We start from the raw sequence: 22,548 nt of genomic DNA on the forward strand, positions 1-22,548 counted from the left end.
TTTGAACAACGAACAGCAAGAAGGGGTGATCGGTGTGGCTACTTTAGCCGACTATGACCATAGTAATAACTAATACTTACTCATTGGACATCACTCATGAGAAACCTAAGTAGTAAAAAACACAGGCGCTTTTTTAAAACCAATCGAGTCATACGTTAACATTAGCCCTATTAAAGATTTTAGTAGCATCCAAGCCAATAACTCCAATCATTTTTCATTGCGAAATTCAAACTTAAAATCTAGTCTTCACGGTGACAATCCAAATGCCACTAGATCTCACTCTCGGTGGTGAAAGGCTAAAGTTTTGAGCCTAGAAATTAATCTCAATCCCTAACCAAGGGTGCAATAGGACAGCTAAATTAAGTATTCCAAATCCAAGTTGGTGATAAAATAAAAAATAAATAAAAAGCTCGGGGCAGAGCAGGTATGTTTTGTAGTGCTTTCTTGACCAACTGAATTATTGGCTAAATAGTAAATAAACAGATAATTCAAAGCCGATTGGAGAAGGAAATTTTATTATAATAATTATAATATTATATTATGATTACAGCCGCCTGGGCCCCGGGAATTGAGCCTATTAGCAATTTTTTTTTTCACGCCAATCACGTTCCATATTTTATCATTCATTTTATTCTGTTTTCCTAGTTTGTCCGCACACGGTTTAGCCATTAGTTTCAATTAGAGGTGGCAGATTAATTGATAAAATTTATTATAATAATTATAATATTATATTATGATTACAGCCGCCTGGGCCTGGGAATAGAGCCAATTAGCAATTGTTTTCACGCCAAGCACGTTCCATATTTTATCATTCATTTTATTCTGTTTTCCTAGTTTGTTCACACACAGTTTAGCCATTAGTTTCAATTAGGGGTGGACAGATTAATCGGTTACTGATTACTAACCATGTATCGGTTTCAACCGAACCGATATTAACCATAACCGATATACCGATATCCTTATCGGTTAAATTTTTTATACCAGTATGCTTATCGGTCCGGTTAGAAACTTCATATCGGTTAACCGTTTAACTGATATAAACCGTTAAGTATGAATGCCAAAACGACGTAGTTTTGAGATTATATATATACTATGTAACCTTATGTTAATTTGGGTTTAAGTAGGTTTGATTTTTTTTTTTTTTTAGTGATGGCATTGATTGGTATTTCTTTGCCTTTGGTGAAAGCATTTTTCATTAACTAGTTTTGTTAGTCTAATTAGCATTCATTAGGTTAATTAGTCCATTTGCTTTGAAAAAATGTATTTTATAATATAAAAAAAAGTTGTGGTGGATCAATATAAAAAAGCTTCAATTTTTAGCCTAAAAAACAAATATTTGGGTTCCAACAAAAAGTATTTGGGTCCTAAAACAACTCATTTTTAATAAGTTATTTTAGTCCAACAAAAAGTATTTTGACTCTCAAAAGTCAAAAAAACACATTTTTGGCCCAATAAAATAAATCAATATAAAGCCCACGGTTAAACCGTTTAACCGTGTACCGTTATAACCGATAATTTCGGTTAAAATTCTTATCGTCCGGTATTGGTTAATAAACCGTTGAACCGAAAATTAGATAAGAGCCAAAATCGGACCATTTGACCGATACCCAAGCCTAGTTTCAATTTCAAAGCATAATTAAAGGACAATCGGTAGGATAATTAAATAATATAAAGTATTAATTAAATAAATAAATTGAGTTTTTTTATTAATTTAAATTTGTATGCATGATAAATAGTAATTTAAATAGAGAATAATTTCTATAAGGTCTTGGCACAAACCAAGACCTTTGTGCTCATTAATAAGAGGTTGACACCTCAGTTTGGAACAAGATAACAAAATGATAACGAAACACCGGATCATACCAAATTTAAACCCTAAAAAAACTCTTCATCTACTTTTTTCACATTAACCATCCATCATGCTACCGCCGCCGCTCATTCGGAAGCCGGACGTCGCCGCCCTAAATGGCACAAACTCCATCGCACAAAGCTTTGTTAGGTTCATCCCTCTCTTTGTCTTGATTTCATCAAGCAACATCTATGGCAGTTTTGGTCTAAGCTTATTGCGGTGGGCATGGTAGTGTGAAATTGAGGAGATCTCACAGTTGGGGATTAATGTATCAATGGTTGAACATTAGATTCGGAGAAAGAGAGGAAGCTAAGAGATCTGGCAGCCTGGGCGGTCGATGAGAGAGAGAGAGAGATAGATAACTTACCGGCATGGGTGGTGACATCCGGCATCTAGTTGGCGGCGGCGTGGTGGGTGGTGCAGCTTGGGGGGTAGATGTGTGTGTGTGTGTGTGTGTGTGTGTGTGTGAGAGAGAGAGAGAGAGAGAGAGAGAGGGTAAGTTGCCGGCATGGGTAGTGGCGCGGCGTCGGCTGCGTAATGGATGGTTAATGTGAAAAGTAGATGAAGAGTTTTTTAGGGTTTAAATTTGGTATGATCCGGTGTTGTGTTCTCATTTTGTTACTTTGTTTCAAAATGAGGTGTCAACCTCTTATTGGTAGACACAAAGGTCTTGATTTATGCAAAGACCTTATAAAAATTATTCTCATTTAAATAGTTTTGAATATAAAATCTTGAGTTTTACGTGTTGGATATAATTATTTGTTGAAAGAGAATTTAAATCACATGTTAGGAGAAGTGTTAAAGTATCAATTAATTAATAAAACTTCATATTTCATATCAACTTAAAATTTTGGAACAAGTAGTATTTTAACATAACACAAATGCCATCTCAATTATGGTATTTGATGAGTACCGCTATTTAATAGACTCTCATATGACTGAAAATCAACCTTTAAATTAACAGGAATTTGTAAAAATAAAAATTAATGATTGATATTATCATAGTTGTATGAGAGTCTACTAAACATCATTTTTTGTATTTGAGATATCAAAAATATTATTTTTAACCTATTTGACTGATGTCGAATTTGACTTACACGCCGTACCAAAAAAAAAAAAATTATAATATATATGTTGTAGTTTTTTTCAGCATTTTAGATTTATTTTCATTCTCTTTATTTTTCGAGAAAAATTTAGAATTAAATAATGAACAGTTAAAAAAATTATTGAAAAGCTTTTTATTTATTTATTTATTTTTCACAATTACACCAAATGCTACTGTCCATATATGTAGTGAATAGTGAACGACTGAGTTGTATATTAATTGAGAAGACAGCAAGCAGGAGGAGCTCTGCTTCAGAAACGCGTGTGAGAGAAAGAGAGAGAGAAAGAGAAAGATCGATCAGATGGCGAGTAAGGTGGACTCTTTTGTGAAGATCCCAACGATTAAGTTCACCAAGCTGTTCATCAATGGAGAATTTGTTGATTCCATTTCAGGTTTTCAATTTTCTACATCTCTTTCTTCTGCTTAATTACTTCATACGTTTAGATTTTTCAGACAATATTTTCACTCCGATGATACCCCATGTATTCCGACATGTAGTTTATATTAAGATACTAGGCTGACTATACAGCATGCAGTTTATATACTAATTAATTAAGGCCCAAATTAAAAAGAACTAAAAAGAGAGAAAAAAAAAAAAAAATCTTGCTAATCTATACATATATTCGACAGTATGCCACACAACTAATTAAATTATTATTCTTTGACCCAACAAGAGGCTACAGAATTTATGAGAAAGAAAAATAAAATAACAGGGAATGACCTCTTTCCCATGAACTCCATTAATGATCTAGAAGAAGCACAAGCCACACGGCATATATATGAATGTCTTCAAAACTTTCTCATGAACTTCATCTGATCCATTTGTGTTTCTTTGTGTTGATTTTCCGTTTTCGTCACTATTTTCATTCGAGAAGTATTACACAAATCTTTTGTTTTTTGTTCTTATCAAATTTACTACTGAATATATATATATATAGTTCCAACAAAAACAAAAACAAGTTACTAGGAGTACGTACATTTATGCATGTGCCTCTGTCATATGCTGTCAGCCTTATCTTCAGATCGAAAGCAACACCCACCGCCGTCACTAAATAAATTTAGTAAACTATGTATGGTAAACAATCAATCGGTTCAAGGTTTTTGAACTTGAAAGTATAAGTAATATTATTAAATATCCAACAAAACAATTTTTTTTTTTAAAAAAAAAAAATTATTTGCATTTGACGTCCATTTCGTTTCGTGTGTAATCTATTTATCGTCTATAGGTACATGGTGCATAATCTTCCTTTTTTTTTCTTTTTTTTTCTAATAGGTGCATAATCTTCCTTGACGTGACATATCTCATCCCTTGTCATTATCTATCCTTTACTAATTGATTTGCTATCTTCCCTTCATATTTGTTTGACTATGGGATTCTCATTTTGATATTGTATTTAAAAATTTATACATCAATTCCACGATTGAGTTTTAGGGTGGTGGATCTAATAATGTAACACGTACAAGAGGATGTTTTTCATAATAATTTCAAAAGAAAAATACTAAACCTAACACTGACATACAATTGTTTTACAATTTATTAACACATGTTAGCATGTCATTGGAGGATTAAGATGCTCTCGAATTTTTTAAAATATGAGATTCTCAAATTTTTAATAGTCCAAACAAATGTAGAAGTTTGTGTGTTACGAAATAATTGATTTTTTTGGGTAAGTTAATTCTTTTAACACTTAACATTTTTACTAATATTTAAATAGGGAAAACGTTGGAGACTATTGATCCAAGAACAGGAGAGGTGATAGCAAGAGTTGCAGAAGGAAATAAAGAAGATGTTGATTTGGCCGTCAAGGCTGCCCGTCATGCTTTCGACTCTGGTCCATGGCCTCGCTTCCCTGGCTCTGTATGTACTCTCTATTCTTAATTTTTCCCATCTGGTTAAATTATTAATTTACAACCAAAACAAAAAAAAACAAAAACAAAATTGTTGGAATATATTCTGATTTTATATTATTGATTTATATAATTTCCTATTATAAGTCGATTTATGTTTTTATTGTATAAGTTGATGAGTTTTTTTACTAAGAATACATTAATATATATACATATTTGGAGACCACACTAGCCCAAAAGCTTGAACTAATACATTTGGGTCCACTTAAGTATATTAATTACTATTTTTCTTTATACTTTTTCAATGTGAAACTCAATACTCACAAGTACCGAGACATAGGTCCTTATATAACCTTTTTTTTTTTTTTTTTGTGGGGTTCTTAATCATTATAAGGAGAGAGCAAGGATAATGATGAAATTCGCAGACTTGATTGATCAAAATGTGGAAGAACTAGCTGCCTTGGATACTATTGATGCTGGGAAATTGTTCAGTGCGGGTAAGGCCATGGACATTCCTTTGGTATCAAGTAATCTTCGTTACTATGCAGGTGCAGCTGATAAAATTCATGGAGAGGTACTGAAAATGTCCCGTCAATTTCATGCACACACATTGCGTGAACCTATTGGTGTGGTAGGACACATCATTCCTTGGAACTTTCCAAGCACCTCGTTCTTCATGAAGGTTAGCCCCGCTTTAGCCGCTGGGTGCACCATGGTGGTCAAACCTGCTGAGCAAACACCTCTCTCGGCTCTCTATTATGCTCATCTTGCTAAGCTTGTAAGTTTAGATGATTGAGTTGCACACTTATGACTAATGATTAATTCATACATTATTCATATTACTGATATTTTTTGCATTACCATTTTGGTTTTTCTTGTTTAAGGCTGGTATCCCTAATGGAGTGCTCAATGTTGTAACTGGATTTGGATCGACGGCTGGGGCTGCGATTAGCTCTCATATGGAAGTTGATGCGGTAATTTCTAGTTTTTTACTAAGCGTTTGTCTTCGTGTAAATATTTCGAGGAAATTCCATGGCAACTTCATTGCTTTGCATGTGCTCTTACATCAATTTTATATATGCTTGCTCTTTCTTTTTCAGGTGAGTTTCACAGGCTCCACAGAAGTAGGACGCAAAGTAATGCAGGCAGCAGCAACAAGCAATTTGAAAGTGGTTTCGCTTGAATTAGGAGGCAAGTCTCCCCTCATAATTTTTGATGATGCCGATGTAGATCTAGCTACTCAGCTGGCTCTCACGGGCATCCTACATAACAAGGTGAAGTGATTTTTATTTCATTGTAATATACAATTAGAGACGTACTATAAATCATTCTCTGGTTCTTCTCTCATCTTTTCATTTTTCAAAATCATCATTGAATCTTTGGGGTCCATGTGTGTCTCACATATAGACCCAACAAATCTAATAGTGATTTTGAAAATTAAAGTAGAAGGATGAGAGATGGACTGGGAAAGGAAATAAATTATTTCTCATATAGCTATAGTTTTGTGTCCTTCATTTTATCATAGTATTAAATTCATGTTCTTATGACATTTTTCTAGTATCCTATTAATCTTATCTGCTAGCTTCACTCACGATCCATTCGTGCCATGGACAATCTGTCAGGTATTCGGTCACACAATTGATGAATAGCCTTCTTTTTGGTGTCAATCTACAGAGTGTAGATAATTGAGTATTATTTTTTAGTAGTCTCATGTATAATTAACATACAATTGGATGGCGTAGCAATAAAAATCAATATTTGAATTATCACTTGTAAAAAAACCATTACTATTATATTAAAATTTAATAATAATCCATCTCAAATCCAAAATATTTTTAAAAGCCACGTCAGGTCAGGAAATGTGATGAAATAATCTAACCTCACTTGACCTCCTCATCTATGACTCCATTCAATTCCAATATGGTTTGATCAAGCCCAACATAGCTCGACCTTACTTCATTTGACCTTGCTATTTCCAACTTGATCTGACTCGGTGCGATGGATCCCATCCTAGCCCATCTGGTATAACCCGATTCACCTGAACTGAGCAGCAAAAGGTAATAATTGGGCTCAACTATGCAAACTTTTCTTAAAAGGTTGTAAACTCCAACGTTGTATCACAGTGAAAAAGCCCAAAATCAAAATAGGCCCAAGGTACGTCCATTAATACTTTTTATTCTTAAATGGCCCGTCTTTGAGATCAACTAATTATTAATTTTGCTACCGATTTAATTATATAGCTCTTATTTCTACACGTTAATTGCTTATCTTTGTGGGATATATATATATAAGCAAGATTGTGATATGCAACTATGCAAGATACCATTAGGTCCACTTGATTTAGACGGGCCATAAGTTAGGGGAGAAGGATCATCTTCATTTCAAAGGAAATTAAGAGGAGTTGGTCCTCCTTTCTATAAGGGTAGAATAGTCCAAAAAAAAGATAAAATAACCATTATACCCTTATAAAATAAGAGACCAGCTCCTCTCTATTTCCTTTGAAATGGAGAGGAAAAAAAGGAGAGGATCGGGTCCTAAATTAGGAAACCTCTATGAGCTTTTCCTCCCTTCATATTCTATACTCGAGTCTTTTAATTGTTTCCCTTGTCAACTTGGAAAGTAAAGCTACTTTACCTTTTAATAATGGTGGGTCGGTCTCATATTCATGGATATATTCTTATCTCTATTAAAGGAAATCTCGTTACTTTTATTTTTTATTCCCATGGATGACTTTATATATTGTATATATATATATATATATATATATATATATATTGAATTCGAAAAAAAGTTACAAGAGATATCCTTCTCACTTTTAATCGATATGGATAGAAGAAAGAGTAAAAACTCCTAAAGAAGACGACTTTTTCTATATAAATACATAGCATTATATTTTGCTTAGTAAATCCGAACTTTTATAAATCTCGTGTTTTAGGATGGAGGTTCACCCAAAAATATGTGATTGATTTTAAGGAGACCCATCTTTCATATTTACACTAAATAGAAGTTAATAAAGGAAGTCTATATATATATATATATATATATATGCAACCTTTTTCAGGAATATTTTCATCCTCCTCAAGAGTCTTTTGACTTTATCGTGCGCTATGTAGCCTAGAACAAGTCTTACCAATTTATTTGTTGTGCCAAATTTAGGTCTACCATTGTAAATATATTTGGGTTTATTTCTCCAGCTTATATGATTTCACATATTTTTAACTTTATCATTATTTTTCAGGGAGAAGTATGCGTGGCAAGTTCTCGTGTTTATGTTCAAGAAGGGATATATGACGAACTTGTGAAGAAATTGGTTGAAAAGACAAAAGCTTGGATAGTTGGGGATCCTTTTGATCCTAAAGTTCAACAAGGACCCCAGGTATGATGAAGTGAGGCTTTCAGAGATCTTAAAACTGCAATTGACCATTGTATACAATATTGAAGATGATGTGTCATTAACAATCAGTCTTTTCTAATCTAAATGTTGATTTTTACTGGCATATTATTCCAGTTGTATTACTAGCATTACTCAATATAAAACGCAAAGTAAACAACCAATTTTACCTTGGTAGGGTTTCAATGAAAATGCACATTTTGCTGTGTGTAGGTGGATAAGAAGCAGTTTGAAAAAATCCTCTCCTACATTGAGCATGGCAAGAGAGAAGGAGCCACACTGCTAACTGGGGGCAAATCCTTGGAGTTGGGTGGGAGGGGATACTACATTGAGCCTACAATTTTCACAGATTTCAAGGTATATATTCTTCATTTTACATCATGGGGATCTTATCTGGTTATTTTTAGTTTTTCTTTTTCTTCATCTGTTATTGTTCTTGATGACTTGGGCAGGAAGAAATGCTTATAGCCAAGGATGAAATATTTGGACCTGTTATGGCCCTCGCCAAGTTCAAGTCAGTACATATATGTTTTTAGTTTCTACTTTTTCTTTCTCTAACTTTTAACTTTTGCAATAAAATGATTTTATTTAGCAATTTTAGCTGTAATAAAAGACCTAGCTAGCTTCTTCATTTTTTTTTTCCTTAATCTAATTATGAACAATTACAGAACAATTGATGAGGCGATTGAGAGGGCAAACAAGAGTAAATATGGGCTAGTGGCGGGCATTGTGACAAAGGACTTAAATGTGGCTAACACCGTCTCAAGATCAATTCGTGCAGGTACCATTTGGATCAACTGCTATTTTGCTTTCGATAATGACTTACCTTTTGGAGGGTACAAGATGAGCGGATTTGGAAGTGATTTTGGATTGGATGCTCTTTACAAGTATCTTAAAGTTAAGTCGGTTGTTACTCCCCTTTATAATACTCCCTGGCTTTGAATTAATATCAGCCCATCAAACAGGAAATAATGTGTAAGAGGTGTAATAATGTATAATAAACCGAAGTTACGTGTATTTATGAAATAATATGCGTAAAAGGTGTAATAATGTATAATAAACCGAAATTACGTGTATTTTTGCAATAATATGCGTAAGAGTAAGAGGTGGGTGTAATAATGTATAATAAACAGAAGTTATGTGTATTTGTGTGACTGGATGGACTTGTTTATATACTAAATTTTTGTATTTTTCTCATAAATAGCACAATCGTTTCCAATTTCCTTTAGGCCATTGTGTTTTTATGATTATTGAGAGAATTAGGTCACTGGTTTGACCAATTTTTTTATATTTTGTAATTATTTTCGTATTATTTTAGGTTTGTTAGTTACTGGAAACTTACCCAATTTTCGTTTCTTGGATCATCAACTTCTTCCCTTCATATAATTTTTTTTTGCGTTTCTAATTTAATTATTAAATTTTTTAATTTTGACAATTGAGCAACAAATTTAAAAACTAATATAAAATAAAAAATTTCAAGATCACGTCCAACAGAAAAAAAAAAAAAATAAATAAATAAAGAAAGATCAATAATTTGTTACATTCTACCTTTCATTACCATATTTCCATATCTTTGTACATACAAGTTATTTATTCCATCAACCATCACCACTCTTCACAAAACCAAAAGACAAACTACAGAAAGGATCAAAACCAGGAAACAACACATATGTCCAAAACCAACACCAGTTACACCGCCAAAATGCTACGTCGTTTCGAGATCAACGATCACTTCCCAGTCTTTCCCCTCAGCTTCACGCCCAGAACCTTCTCCATCTTCGACAGTACGGCCTGGCTCGGAACGGCCTTCCCGTTCTCGTACTCCTGGACCACCTGGGGCCTCTCGTTGATCTGCTTGGCCAGGTCCGCTTGGCTCATCTTCTTCTCCAGCCGCGCCTTCTGTATCCCCTGCCTCACATTCGACGAGACCCGTTCCAGCGACGCCGGCTCGCCCGCCTCGTCCAGCTTTCTTGCGTTGACGACCGGAGCCGCCTTCTTGTTGGAACCGGCGTCCGCCTTCCTGATCGTCTGCACCGGAGCCCCGGCGCGCAGGGCCTGGTTCACCGCCTTCGGGTCGCGGAGGTCCTGGGACTTGGTTCTTGACTTGTTGAGCACCACGGGCTCCCAGTCCTGGGTCATAGCCCCTGGGTATCGGCTTGGCATCGTAGCTAGCTAGCTCTGAGAGATAGAGAGAGAGGAAATGCTTCAAATAATAGAGAAAATGTGAAAATGGTAGGGAAATCAATTAAAAATAATCGAGAGGGGGGTTTATATAGAAGCTGAGGTTCTGGAATGTTCTCAAGGCTTCATGTTTCTTTTTATCTCGGGAAAGTTCCGGGGCGGTTACGCTCTCTTGTTCATCTCGTTTCAAAATGGGAAAATGATTCTTGTAAAATATCTGCTCGTTCTTGACGTGGAAACCAGTTATTCGTCTCTGTTGCTGACCTGGACTTTTCGAACGCTCGCCGTTCCTCAACAAAGGGTAAACTTGACTTTCTATCTATTTTAACTCGTTCTCTTTTTGTGTTCCTTTGTATCCATTAAACACTTGCCACGCAATTGAGTGCAGAGATTCCAGTTCCGGATGAAGGGTAATTTTGGCTTTTCGTCAATTGCAAGTGAATCGGACGCCTCAGAAAATGCAAGAGAAATCGAACGGTCAAAATATACACACTGGAATTGTATCACAAAGGTCAAAACCTTTTCGCCCTAGAGAAGTGGAAGGGGCAAAATTTGGCGCCAATTTTTCACAATCTAAAATCTTAGTAAATACCGCTTCACCTGAGCGGCGCCGGCGCACACACTCACACACACCATCTCTCTCATTCTGAAAATGCAGCGCCAAAAATCTATTCTCTCCTTTTTTCAAAAACCCGCCAGTGCCGAAAATGTGCACGGCAGCCGGCGAGTTCCGCAGTTTACGGTGAAGAAAGATAAACATAACGGCGCCGCGTCCAATCAAGCTACGAGTGATAATATGATGGACTCGTCTCTTGAAATCAGAGGAACCGAAACACCGCCGGAGAAGGTGCCACGTCAGGTTTTTCCGGCGACGTTCCAGGAAAATGAAAACAACGGAGGTTCTTCGCTGTTCTCGAGTATTATGCATAAGTTTGTGAAGATTGATGATAGAGAAAAGTCTACTGAGAGGTGCTTAACTCTTTTTCTTTTTTTTTTCTCTTCCATTTAGGGTTTTATTTGGATGATGCGTATTTGATAGATTAAAGTAATTATTTGGATGAAGTGAAGTTGAAATTTGCCACCTCCCTTTTATATTTGAAGTATTACCTACTGCTTGGCTGCTGCGAGAAATGAGAGTGAAATGAAAATGTGATGGTTTTCATTCCATGTTCTTGCTTTCAGAAGACAAAAACTTCAGAATAACTCGGGGAGTTGATTATTTCAATTTTCCCCAAATGCAATAAAATGGCTATGAGTAGAAGTTTATGTGGAAAGTGAAGTTTATGTCATGAATTGCATGTGTCACAGCTAGTATAAACTGTATGAGTTTGTGTTTTGGCAGCTTGAAAACTTCTGTATATTTCATTCTCATATATAAAGAACATTTACAGTAGAGTTTATTTACAATTCAAACACAATAATCAACATTTGATATTCAAATACAACATAACAGATGTGACTAAACATCTAAGATAGTTGGAATATTGAACACCATGATTTACGGTGCTGCACTCAATTTATCTTTGCTACTGAAAATCTAGACTCTGTTGTACTTGGCTAACAGTAACAACTATCTGAAGGTGTGCCTACTGTTACTTTGGTTTTTTTGTATGCTTTCATTTCATCTTCTTAATCCTTGTGTAAACTTTTGCAGGAATCCGGCTCCTGGTGGTTCTGCTAATGTTTGTACGATTTCTGGTAGATATAGTGAGCTGGAAGGATTGCCCAAACAAGATGTGGCTGCCCAACATTGCAGAAAGGGTGATGTTGTCAATTCTAATGGGATCGTTGATCAAGGATATGGCGTGCATATTGAAATTGATGATGACATTCCGGGGCCAGAAACACCTGGTATGCGACCTGTTGTTCCTCGATTGAAGCGATTGCAAGAAGATAGTCCAAAGTCTGGGGTCAAGGATGACAGTTCCTTATTCGATTCAAGCAAAAGGCTGAAACTACTTCAGGATACTACAGCCTTGAGCAAGAATCACTTAAAGTTATCTGATACAATGAGCAAGTTTGAGTGGCTTGACCCTGCTCGAATCAAGGATGCTAATGGGCGAAGGCCTAGCAATCCTCTTTACGACAAGAAGACGCTGTATATACCGCCAGACACATTGAAGAAAATGTCAGCATCTCAGAAACAATATTGGAGTGTCAAATGTCAATATATGGATGTTGTGCTTTTCTTTAAAGTGGTTAGTTAATGTTCAGTCAAATCTCGATACTTTTCATTGACACCATTAATTTCTAGCTATTGTCGTGCATTAGTGCATGAATAGGCCCTAGCGTAATTTTTTATTTAATTTCCCAATGGCAATTGGTTTTTAATCAATGACTATTAAGGAGGTGCTTGCCCTCTTCTTTTGGAGCCTTGGTGGAAAGATTGAATGCTAGAACATAATGGATGCACCTTGAGCAAAGCAATCCATTCTGATCAACAGAGAAAAATTACTTTTTTTCTTTTTATTTTTTATTAAGCCAATTAGGTTGGCTTATTATCAGAATTCCTAGTCTTGGAATTATATTTACTTAATTTCACAACTTATGAATGAATGCAGGGAAAGTTTTATGAGCTTTATGAACTAGATGCTGAAATTGGCCATAAGGAGCTTGATTGGAAAATGACATTAAGCGGTGTGGGGAAATGTCGGCAGGTGACTTCATGTTTAAAGAAGATTGGTTCTTGTTTCATTTCAAGATGAGCTCACTTGAGCTATTAGTTCATCTGTTGTAGAGAGTAGTTTTGTATGCAATAACATCTCTCCTCTCTGGTCAGGTTGGTATATCTGAAAGTGGGATTGATGATGCTGTTCAAAAGCTTGTTGCTCGTGGGTAAGAGAGTGACTGGACTTATATTAGCCTAACTATATTTGTCCATTCTTCGGTGCATTACGCCTTTGAAGGAAGAACAAGGAAAATTTATTTTCCTCTACTTTTGTTTGACTACTTTTTGTAGTTAAAAAAATCCTTTCTAGTAGATGGCAGTCCACTTTAAAAAGCATTCTGTTAGAAAATTTTGAGTGCAAAGATCAGCATATTTGCTGAAACGACAATTTTTTACTGGACCTTTTCTGTGTCCTACATCTGTTACATCTGCCAATTTTACCACTGAGAGAGAGAAAGAGAGAATGAATTTATGACCAGCACTTGTTCAATCTAGCCCGCTGCTGGTAGTTAGGATGAGATTTAGTTGAATTAAGTACTCATTGAAATGTCTGCTTGGCTACTTAATAGGTTGTAGTTCACTTGTCTTTTGCTTTGTTCTTTGTGAAGATATAAAGTTGGACGAATTGAACAGTTGGAGACATCTGATCAAGCAAAAGCCAGAGGTGCAAATTCTGTAAGTTCTCAATGCTGCGTGATGGGCACTTCAAATGAATTCTTTTAGTTTTATTTTATGGGGCTGTACTTTACATGTGAAATCAATCTTGTGTTTGCCACTTGTTACATTGATTGTTATCTAATTCCCACTCTAGAGCCAAAAGGTAGGTAACTAAATAAGTCAAAGTGAACAATAAATGCTGTTGGCCACACCTAAAGATTGAACTATTTTTTTGGACCTAGCCCTGGGCTGATCCAATAAGAGTGATCTTTACACATGAAGTATATGGAACATATTGAATGAAGGAAAAGTAGAAAAATGTCAAAATAAGAATTAAAATCAATGCTGCAATCTAGAAAATTAATCTCTATGGTGTTATAAATAGGGGCTTCAATTAATTAGACCTTCAATTTTCTGAAGATGGAAATTTGTGTTGGGCAACTTACAGAAATTAGGGTGAATAATTGCATTGAAATATATGGAAACAAGTGTATGCTGCATACTAAATAAGGATATAGTGATGAAGTATAATCTAAGCTGTTTGTGATCCATCTCTAACTCTATGATAAACCCTTGCCCTTAATTCCTTGCTATGTATTCAAGGATGGTATCCTTGAGCTGGATATGATTACAGGGGGAAGACTTTAACTGAGAATGAAAGGTTAAGGAAGAAAGATATTTCTAGAGAGTTGAAGAGGCTTATCCTTCTTGAAGAAGTGAGTTGGAGGCAGAAGTCAATGACCCTTTAGTTGAGAAAGGGAGATAAAAACACTAAATTCTTTCACCGAGTGGCAAATTCACATAAAAGAAATAACTTTGTGGAGTCCTTAGTTGTTAACGGGTCTATATCTTCTAATTCTACAGAAACTAGGGAGCATATTGTGAAATTCTACAAATGGCTGTATTCCGAACAGTATAGTTGGCGACCAAAATTGGATGGCTTTTCACACTTCCCTCTGCTCCAAAATAGAAACCTCCAATAGAATATATTCTTTACCATGTCAGTGCATGATTGGCTTTTCAACCTTACACTGTGCAATACTGATTTCAGCTTGTTCGCCAGGACCTTAGAAATAATTTATACACACTGCCCACCAACTAATAGGGCAAAAATCCTTAATATCCACCACACCGGCTTTCTTAGGGATAAGACACAAAAGTAGCATTAGTATGCAGTTCCGAAATAGAAACCTCCAATAGAATATATTCTTTACCATATCAGTGCATGACTATCATGTGTTATCCATTCCTTACGTTCTCATTTTCCTTGGAAGCGTATATGGAGGGTTAAGGCTCCTTCAAGAGTGTTTTTCTTTGTGTGGATGGCTGCCTTATGGAAAATCTTGACGTTGGATAATTTAAGGAGAATGAACATCATTGTGGTGGATTGGTGTTGTATGTACAAGAAGAGTGGGGAATCTATTGATCACATTCTTCTTCAATGTGAAATAGTAAGAGAATTATGGAGTTTGCCTTTTCATTTGTTCGGTGTTCGGGTTATGCCTAGAAGGGTGAGACAGTTGTTGTTTTGGAAGTTTGGAGGTTGGTTCCTTTATGTTTAATGTTGGTGTATTTGGAGTGAACAGAATGCAATGAGTTTTGATGATCAAGAGACTTTAGTGTTAGAGCTGAAAAATATTCTGTTCAAATCCCTCTACACAAGGATAGCAAATTAGCAATGTCCAATAGTCTGCCATTTCTAATTTTACTGAGTTTTTGATTTTTGATTTTTTTCTCTCCATTTTAGGAAGGAGTCTTTTGTATACTTTATGTGTACGAGGATTGCACCCCTCTATGCTTTTATGAGATTGAATTACTAATAAAAAAAAATCTTAGAAAATTTCTTGGAAAATTTCAATTACTAAATGAAGTAATGCAGTGTGAAGCCTATAGGAAAATGACAAGACCCATCTCACTTCAAAATATCAGTAGTTTTTGAAATTGGTTTTTGGCCCTAGAAAGTGATATTGGCCTTTTCTGCTGTTGTTTTCTGTTTTTGACATGGTCACTCAAAAGTTCAAGAAAAGCAAATAAATAGATATAAGGTTTCAGTTTGCAGGATTTAGTTGAGATTTTGAACATCTATCTCAATTGATCTCTTTCTTTGTTTTCGGTCGTCACTCATTGCTAGCGATACATATTTGATCTGTCTTCCTTCTTATCGAGTTATAACATTCTCAAGGATAGCTGTCGTGAATGTACTAGCATTAACTAGTATTTACTTTGTCATTTGAATGTGATGAGCTTTTATTGAGGTTTCTCACTCTTTAAAAAAAATCTTTTTCTATGCTTGGTCAGAATTTGAATTTTCTATATAATCTAGTTTATACTCTAAAATTTTCATTCGTCAGTACTATTCTGTTCCTTCGTGTTCTTTTGCGTCTTTTCTATCTGGATGTTTATAATACTTCATCATTGTTGGATTTGATTTTAAGTTGCTTGTTTGAATTCAACACTTGGATTTCAGGTAATTTCAAGAAAATTGGTTCAGGTAGTCACCCCATCAACCGCAAGCGATGGTAATATTGGGCCTGATGCTGTTCATCTTCTTGCAATAAAAGAGGTTTGCATTGTTACTGGTTAGCTATGTTCTTATATATAGAAACAGAATGTCAATCTTTGGGTGGTGTACTGAATTTTAATTTTGCTGGCCACATGACAGAATAAGCTTGATACATATCTTTGAATACACATTCCTGAAATTTTTTTCGTAGATGCCAGCTTGAGATATGTTTCTGTTATTCATCTTCATGCCTCTGACAAATGCATGATTCAAAGCTTCTAGTGTGTAATATGAAAGCCCTGAATTATTAGTGTTGTTATAAGAAAGCACCCAAGTCGCTTTTCTTTTTGCATCTTTGTGGGCACCTTGTATTGGACAAAGAGACAATTCAATATTTGTTTTTTAACCTCTACTTATAAAGCATGCTCCTGCATCTTTTACTAGTAAAGCTTGCTTGCTTGCTTGACCAATGCGTCTACTATCTGCAAGAAAATATGTACCAATATTTTAACAGTACATTTTGTTGAATTTTGTCTTTAGGGGAATTGTGACCTGGATAATGGTTCAGTTGTGTATGGCTTTGCTTTTGTTGACTGTGCTGCTTTAAGAATTTGGGTTGGTTCCATCAGTGATGATGCATCCTGTGCTGCTCTGGGGGCTTTACTGGTGCAAGTATGGTTACTATATAGTTTCCTTTGCGTAAATATGTTTCCATGGGTAGTTATCAAATTTGAAAATTAAAATTTAATTCTGTCGTTGGGATTTGATTCTAGGTTTCGCCGAAAGAAGTTATATATGAGAGTAAAGGTGAACATTATTTCCCTATCCCAATCTTTGTGGTTTGAGTGGAGTTCCATTTCTGAAGTTTTCATGAAAATAAATTCATACTTGACACTTACATATTCAACTCCTGCAGGGTTGTCCAAAGAAGCTCATAAAGCACTCAGAAAGTATTCATTAACAGGTCAGACTGCTGTTAATTTTCCTAAATTGCAGATTACAAACAAACAGAGTATCATTAAGCATTCCATGCAAATGCACAAAACCTACAGACACTATGAATATTGTGTAGTTTCCATGTGATGTCTATAATCGTATCAATTTAGGGCCATTTGTTTTGGTGGAAAATGTTTTCAGCTAAAAACATTTTCGGGGAAAATTGGTTATTTTCCGGTGTTTGGTTGCAAACCTAAAAATGGTATGGAAAACATTTTCGAGTATTTTGTTGGAACCTGAAAATACTCTAAAAACACCACCATCATCACCCCACTTGCCCAAAATCAGCTTACCAAAATCATTGCCATCAAGATTTCAACATATAAGAAAGTAAGAAACAATGAAGGAAAAATCCACTCAATTTCTTCCTTCTCAACTAGCTCCTCGGTTGAAAATCATTAATAAAAGACAAGAAAATTTTGTAAAGCTTGTATATGGCCATTTCACTCAATTATAATCAACCAAATTTCTTCCGTATGAACAGCAAACCCAAACCCACAAAATTGAACAGAAAAATTATACATAAATAATTAAAAAAATTAAGAAGTTAATTTCCTACTGACAGAGAGAGAGAGAGAGAGAGAAGAGAAAGGCAATGGTCTTCGGGTTGACAGTGGAGGGAGAAGATTTGACAATGGCGGAAGGCCAGCGGCAGCATGATGGGAATGGTTTATGGTGGTTGACAGCAGTGGCGTTGTGAGGCCAGTGACTATTGCTAGGCAAAGGCGGTCGCTAATAGCAGTTGCCGACGACAATGATCTCCATCCAAACTTGAGAGAGAGAGAGAGAGAGAAGAGGGCATGTGGTGAGGGAGAGGAAGCGGAAAATGCTTTATGAAAATTTTGGGAGTAAAATATCTATGCCCCGTTAGCCTTGTTTTTGTTGGTTAACTGAAAATGTTTCGATTTAACCAAAATTTTCAACCGTCCCAAAAACAAAAAAATGGGGCGAAGATTCTGTATGTGCAATATAATACAACTTAGGAAGAAATGGCTTTTTAACCACAGTTTTGCAATATGTGGCTTTCAACTTTCTTGAATATGAAATTAGGTTAGATTTATTTCTTTGCAGAATTATGTTTGCTTTATATGTATATATGAAAAAAAAAGGTTGACATTTCACTTCAGCATGATAAATGCTCTCATTATTGTGCTCTGAAAAGGCTAGAGAACAATATGAATTGCATATATGTGATTTCTAGATAGTGGAGATGGCTGTTGGGAGTGACATAAGTGGAGTTGGAGCATAGATTCAAACAGGGTTTTCTTTGGGCCAGTTTAGGTTTGGGAATTTTATACTCACAAAGCCTAATTTGTATTTTTTGGTATATGCATCTATGTTATATGGTAAGACATCTTTGACACATTATAATCAGTTTAGAATCCCATGATAAGTAGGATTGAATTATCAAGTTTGTCTTGCAGGTCCTTCGATGCTGCAATTAAGTCCAGTTCAGTCACTTACAGATTTCCAGAATGCTTCTGAAGTTAGAAATTTGGTGCGCTTGAAGGGTTACTTTAAAGGATCTTCTAATTTGTGGAATCATGTACTTGATAGTGTGATCCATCATGATGTTGCCTTATGTTCTCTTGGTGGACTTATTGATCATCTATCGAGGTTGATGGTAAGCTTGCTTGTATGCCTTTTCTTAAAAGTTAAGGATAAGAAAAATGTACTGCCTATATGTGTTGTTTACAGTAATTGACATGTTTTGATTACAGTTAGATGATGTTTTACGGAATGGAGATATATTGCCGTATCAAGTTTATCAGGGTTGCCTCAAAATGGATGGACAGACCCTGGTTAATCTTGAGATATTCAGTAATAATGCTGATGGTGGTCAATCTGGCAAGTTCCTCCATCTCCCTAGCTTCAAGCAAAATACTATGGCATCTTGTGTCCTATGTTTTCTTTGATTCCTAGTCCTGTAATCCCTAAAAGTTTAATGCTACTTGAGTTTCAGGTACATTGTACAAATATCTTGATCAATGTGTGACACCATGTGGTAAGCGGCTTTTAAGGAATTGGATCTGCCATCCACTAAAAGATATTGAAGGCATAAATAATAGGCTTAATGTCATTGAAGATCTAATGGCAAATTCAGAAATTATGTTGCTTTTTGCTCAATATCTTCGCAAGCTTCCAGACTTAGAAAGGCTGCTTGGACGGATTAAGGCTAGCGTTCAGTCATCAGCTTCTCTGTTACTGCCCTTGGTTGGCAAAAAAGTATTGAAACAGCGAGTAAGTATTCTCTGCCCTTTTCTTTAAATGATAAGGACATTCTCTGTTTGATTATTATTATCGGGTCTGAGTCACTTCAATTATTTAGACGAAAATATATAATGTTTTTAGTCTGGTACAGGTTAAAGCGTTTGGCTCTCTTGTGAAAGGCCTGCGTATTGGATTGGATTTCTTAATGCTATTACAGAATGAAGGGCGTATAATCTCATCTTTATCAAAAGTTTTTAGACTTCCAAGGCTTATTGGTAATGATGGGCTGGATCAATTCCTTACCCAATTTGAAGCAGCTGTAGATAGTGACTTCCCAAACTACCAGGTCTTGTTTCTTTCAGCTTATACATTTGTTTGTTCAAACCACCTTTCTCTGTCTTGTGAATTGGCTTGTTTTCTGATTGTTTTAACAGGCTATGAAAATTTCTGTGTTTGTTACTGAAGTATTATCATCTGCACCAATGCATCTTCTCTGAATATCTTATGTTTGATTGATGATTTTAGTTTCTAGTGTTGTGGCTAACACTCAACTGACATTTTGTTTGGTGCCAGAATCACGACGTGACAGATTCAGATGCTGAAACTCTCTCTATTCTGATTGAGTTATTTATTGAAAAAGCTACTGAATGGTTTGAAGTCATATATGCCATCAATTGTATCGATGTACTAAGATCTTTTGCAGTCATTGCTGGTTGTTCATGTGGGGCTATGTCCAGACCTGTTATTTTGCCTCAATCTGAAAATATAACTGGGGGCCAAGAGATCAGAGGACCCATACTTCAAGTTAAAGGGCTTTGGCATCCATTTGCCTTTGGAGAGAATGGAGGAGTGCCTGTCCCAAATGACATGATCCTTGGTGAGAATACAGATGGCCATCATGCCCGAACTTTGCTACTGACTGGACCGAATATGGGCGGGAAGTCAACACTTCTGCGTTCAACTTGTCTAGCTGTCATACTGGCCCAGGTTCTTTGTTCTCCCTCTGGATGACTTGTTTTGTTGTTTAAGCCATAGGATCTTGTCCTAGTTAATGAAACCGTGTTCTGTTTTGTGGTCAACTCATCTACATTTTTTAATCTGTGATGACTTGTAGCTGGGCTGTTATGTGCCCTGCGAGATGTGTGTTTTCTCACTGGTGGACACTATCTTCACCCGGCTTGGTGCTACTGACCGAATCATGACTGGGGAGAGTAAGTTCTCCTTAACCTGCCCCCCTCATTTACTAATTGATTCACTCTTGGTGATCTGAAGTCGTTTTTGTACATTATGGAATTCTGTTATGTATTAATAGAGGAAAAAGAAAATAAATGGAGAGCATAAATAACCGAACAAAGTTAATTCAAATTCAGGAAAAGAAAAGGAAAGAAACACCCTCTCCACATGCAGCACTTAATCCACAATATAGTAATGGTGGCAACATGGGAGTATGTGGGTTTTGATGGTACAGTGGTCATAGAGCCGCTGCAGCCATGGTGGTTGGTGTTTGCAGTAGATCTGTAATATCCCATGTTAGGTTCAATCAAAAAAACTTCTGGAAGGCTTAATGAAGTACCCTAGGTATAAATGAGAATTTCTAGTATGACCACCAAACATTAATAAAAGGAGAAGATAGCTTCTATATGGTGTACTTTATATGGGATTAAGAGAAGAGAAGGCTTCACAGCTGCTTGCTTTATGTGATTGGATAAAATCTTTGTGTTGTACAATAACTAATGCTATTAATCTGAGCAATCAATTGCTAGACTTGAATAAAGTGGCTTGCATTCTAATAATTAGGCTAGCATTTTGAGGGTCTTACTTGATAAACAGATGAAATATCAAGCAAACCGAATGCCTGCATCTTTCCAACCAGAGATTTGTATGTGTATGGACTTTATGAATGGTCAATCTTTTGTAGGTACCTTCTTCGTTGAGTGCACAGAAACAGCATCCATCCTTCAAAACGCCACTCAAAATTCTTTGGTTATTCTTGACGAATTGGGTCGAGGAACAAGCACTTTCGACGGATACGCCATTGCATATGCAGTGAGATTTTGCTCTTTAATATCTAGTTTTTAACCGTTGTCTGTCTTCTCTTCTCCTCTCATCCTCAAAGCAAATTATTAGCACACATCTTTCAAACTTCTAATTATAATTCAATCATCTTTTCATTCCACGTGTTGTCCATTTCAATGCAACCAACCTTGAATACTTGTACAGGTATTCCGGCATTTGATTGAAAAGGTTAACTGTCGACTACTATTTGCTACGCACTACCACCCACTTACTAAGGAATTTGCTTCCCATCCACATGTTACACTGCAACACATGGCCTGCGCTTTTCAGTCAAAATCTGAGTGCCATTCAAAAGGTGAGCAGGAGCTGGTTTTCCTATACCGGCTTGCCTCTGGAGCATGCCCAGAGAGCTATGGATTGCAAGTGGCAATAATGGCTGGAATCCCAGAAAGGGTGGTTGAAGCTGCATCGAAGGCTCGCCAAGTGATGAAAAGATCACTTGGCAAAAGTTTTAGGTCAAGTGAACAAAGATCAGAGTTCTCGACTCTCCATGAACAGTGGTTGAACATGCTAATGGCTGTCTCTAAAAGTGAAGATCGTAATTTTGACGACACCGATGATTTTGATACGCTTTTTTGCTTGTGGCATGAGCTAAAGAGCTCCTATACATAGATCGGGTAGCTGAAAAGAAAAGCACGGATTCGCATATTTTGTTGTAAATATCAAGTCTTTAAAACATTATTATATATCATTAAAATGTATTTTGATTTCGATGCTAGTTACATATAATTCTTTCAGTTATCTCTTTTTTGCATGTTTAATGAATTTATCATTAGATTTGTAAACTCATGTAAATTCTACAAAAATTTAATGGTAGATTCACTTTTCACTATACGAAAATGTGTGAAAGATGATATAGAAAATGATTTTTATTATTTTTCCATGATTTTTGGGTAACAAGAAGAAAGCCAAATATTTTTTGTAGTGCTTAATTAATGATAATTCTCTTTTTTTTTTTTGTAAATTCAAATGAGGAAAGAGATTACAAGAGAAAGTTTTTGCTATTTTTTATCCGAATGGAAGTGAGAATAGGAGACTAATTAAGAATACATTAAAATATGAG

General features: G+C 35.8%; 3 protein-coding genes across 4 annotated transcripts; 2 read left to right on the top strand and 1 right to left on the bottom strand.

The window, feature by feature from the left end:
- Positions 1-3,188: 3,188 nt before the first annotated feature.
- Positions 3,189-9,396, top strand: LOC132166135 (aldehyde dehydrogenase family 2 member C4). 2 transcript variants are annotated; one of them, XM_059576908.2, is made up of 10 exons: positions 3,189-3,346; positions 4,670-4,812; positions 5,197-5,376; positions 5,485-5,580; positions 5,687-5,776; positions 5,903-6,076; positions 8,041-8,178; positions 8,407-8,550; positions 8,646-8,707; positions 8,862-9,396. In XM_059576908.2, the coding sequence occupies exons 1-10, from the start codon at positions 3,256-3,258 to the stop codon at positions 9,133-9,135; spliced, it is 1,392 nt and encodes a 463-aa protein (XP_059432891.2). In that variant the 5' UTR covers positions 3,189-3,255; the 3' UTR covers positions 9,136-9,396. The 2 variants fall into 2 exon arrangements, with proteins under 2 accessions (XP_059432891.2, XP_059432890.2); XM_059576907.2 differs by having other exon boundaries at positions 5,197-5,580.
- Positions 9,397-9,714: 318 nt separating this feature from the next.
- LOC132166354 (multiprotein-bridging factor 1c) lies at positions 9,715-10,483 on the bottom strand. Its single transcript, XM_059577155.2, has one exon. It carries the CDS (start codon positions 10,354-10,356, stop codon positions 9,922-9,924), a length of 435 nt encoding a protein of 144 aa, XP_059433138.2. The 5' UTR covers positions 10,357-10,483; the 3' UTR covers positions 9,715-9,921.
- A 519-nt stretch (positions 10,484-11,002) lies between these two features.
- On the top strand, positions 11,003-22,196 carry MSH7 (MUTS homolog 7). Its single transcript, XM_059577132.2, has 17 exons — positions 11,003-11,343; positions 12,029-12,572; positions 12,936-13,031; positions 13,154-13,209; positions 13,651-13,717; positions 16,167-16,262; positions 16,743-16,874; positions 16,976-17,009; positions 17,119-17,166; positions 18,623-18,822; positions 18,920-19,046; positions 19,162-19,439; positions 19,561-19,755; positions 19,983-20,396; positions 20,524-20,620; positions 21,328-21,455; positions 21,630-22,196. The coding sequence occupies exons 1-17, from the start codon at positions 11,027-11,029 to the stop codon at positions 22,095-22,097; spliced, it is 3,297 nt and encodes a 1,098-aa protein (XP_059433115.2). The 5' UTR covers positions 11,003-11,026; the 3' UTR covers positions 22,098-22,196.
- The last annotated feature ends 352 nt before the right edge of the window (positions 22,197-22,548 follow it).

Source organism: Corylus avellana, chromosome 11 (genome assembly GCF_965113065.1).
Source record: "Corylus avellana chromosome 11, dhCorAvel1.hap1.2, whole genome shotgun sequence".
Classification (NCBI taxonomy): Eukaryota; Viridiplantae; Streptophyta; class Magnoliopsida; order Fagales; family Betulaceae; genus Corylus; species Corylus avellana.

Bases quoted from the DNA above. Each gene is read 5' to 3' on its own strand.
- LOC132166354 (XM_059577155.2), bottom strand. From the start codon at position 10,356: ATGCCAAGCCGATACCCAGGGGCTATGACCCAGGACTGGGAGCCCGTG.
- LOC132166135 (XM_059576907.2), top strand. From the start codon at position 3,256: ATGGCGAGTAAGGTGGACTCTTTTGTGAAGATCCCAACGATTAAGTTC. The intron at 3,347-4,669 runs GTTTTCAATTTT...ATATTTAAATAG, and splicing joins ATTTGTTGATTCCATTTCAG to GGAAAACGTTGGAGACTATT. The intron at 6,077-8,040 runs GTGAAGTGATTT...ATTATTTTTCAG, and splicing joins CGGGCATCCTACATAACAAG to GGAGAAGTATGCGTGGCAAG.
- MSH7 (XM_059577132.2), top strand. From the start codon at position 11,027: ATGCAGCGCCAAAAATCTATTCTCTCCTTTTTTCAAAAACCCGCCAGT. The intron at 13,032-13,153 runs GTGACTTCATGT...CTCTCTGGTCAG, and splicing joins GTGTGGGGAAATGTCGGCAG to GTTGGTATATCTGAAAGTGG. The intron at 19,756-19,982 runs GTCTTGTTTCTT...GTTTGGTGCCAG, and splicing joins GTGACTTCCCAAACTACCAG to AATCACGACGTGACAGATTC.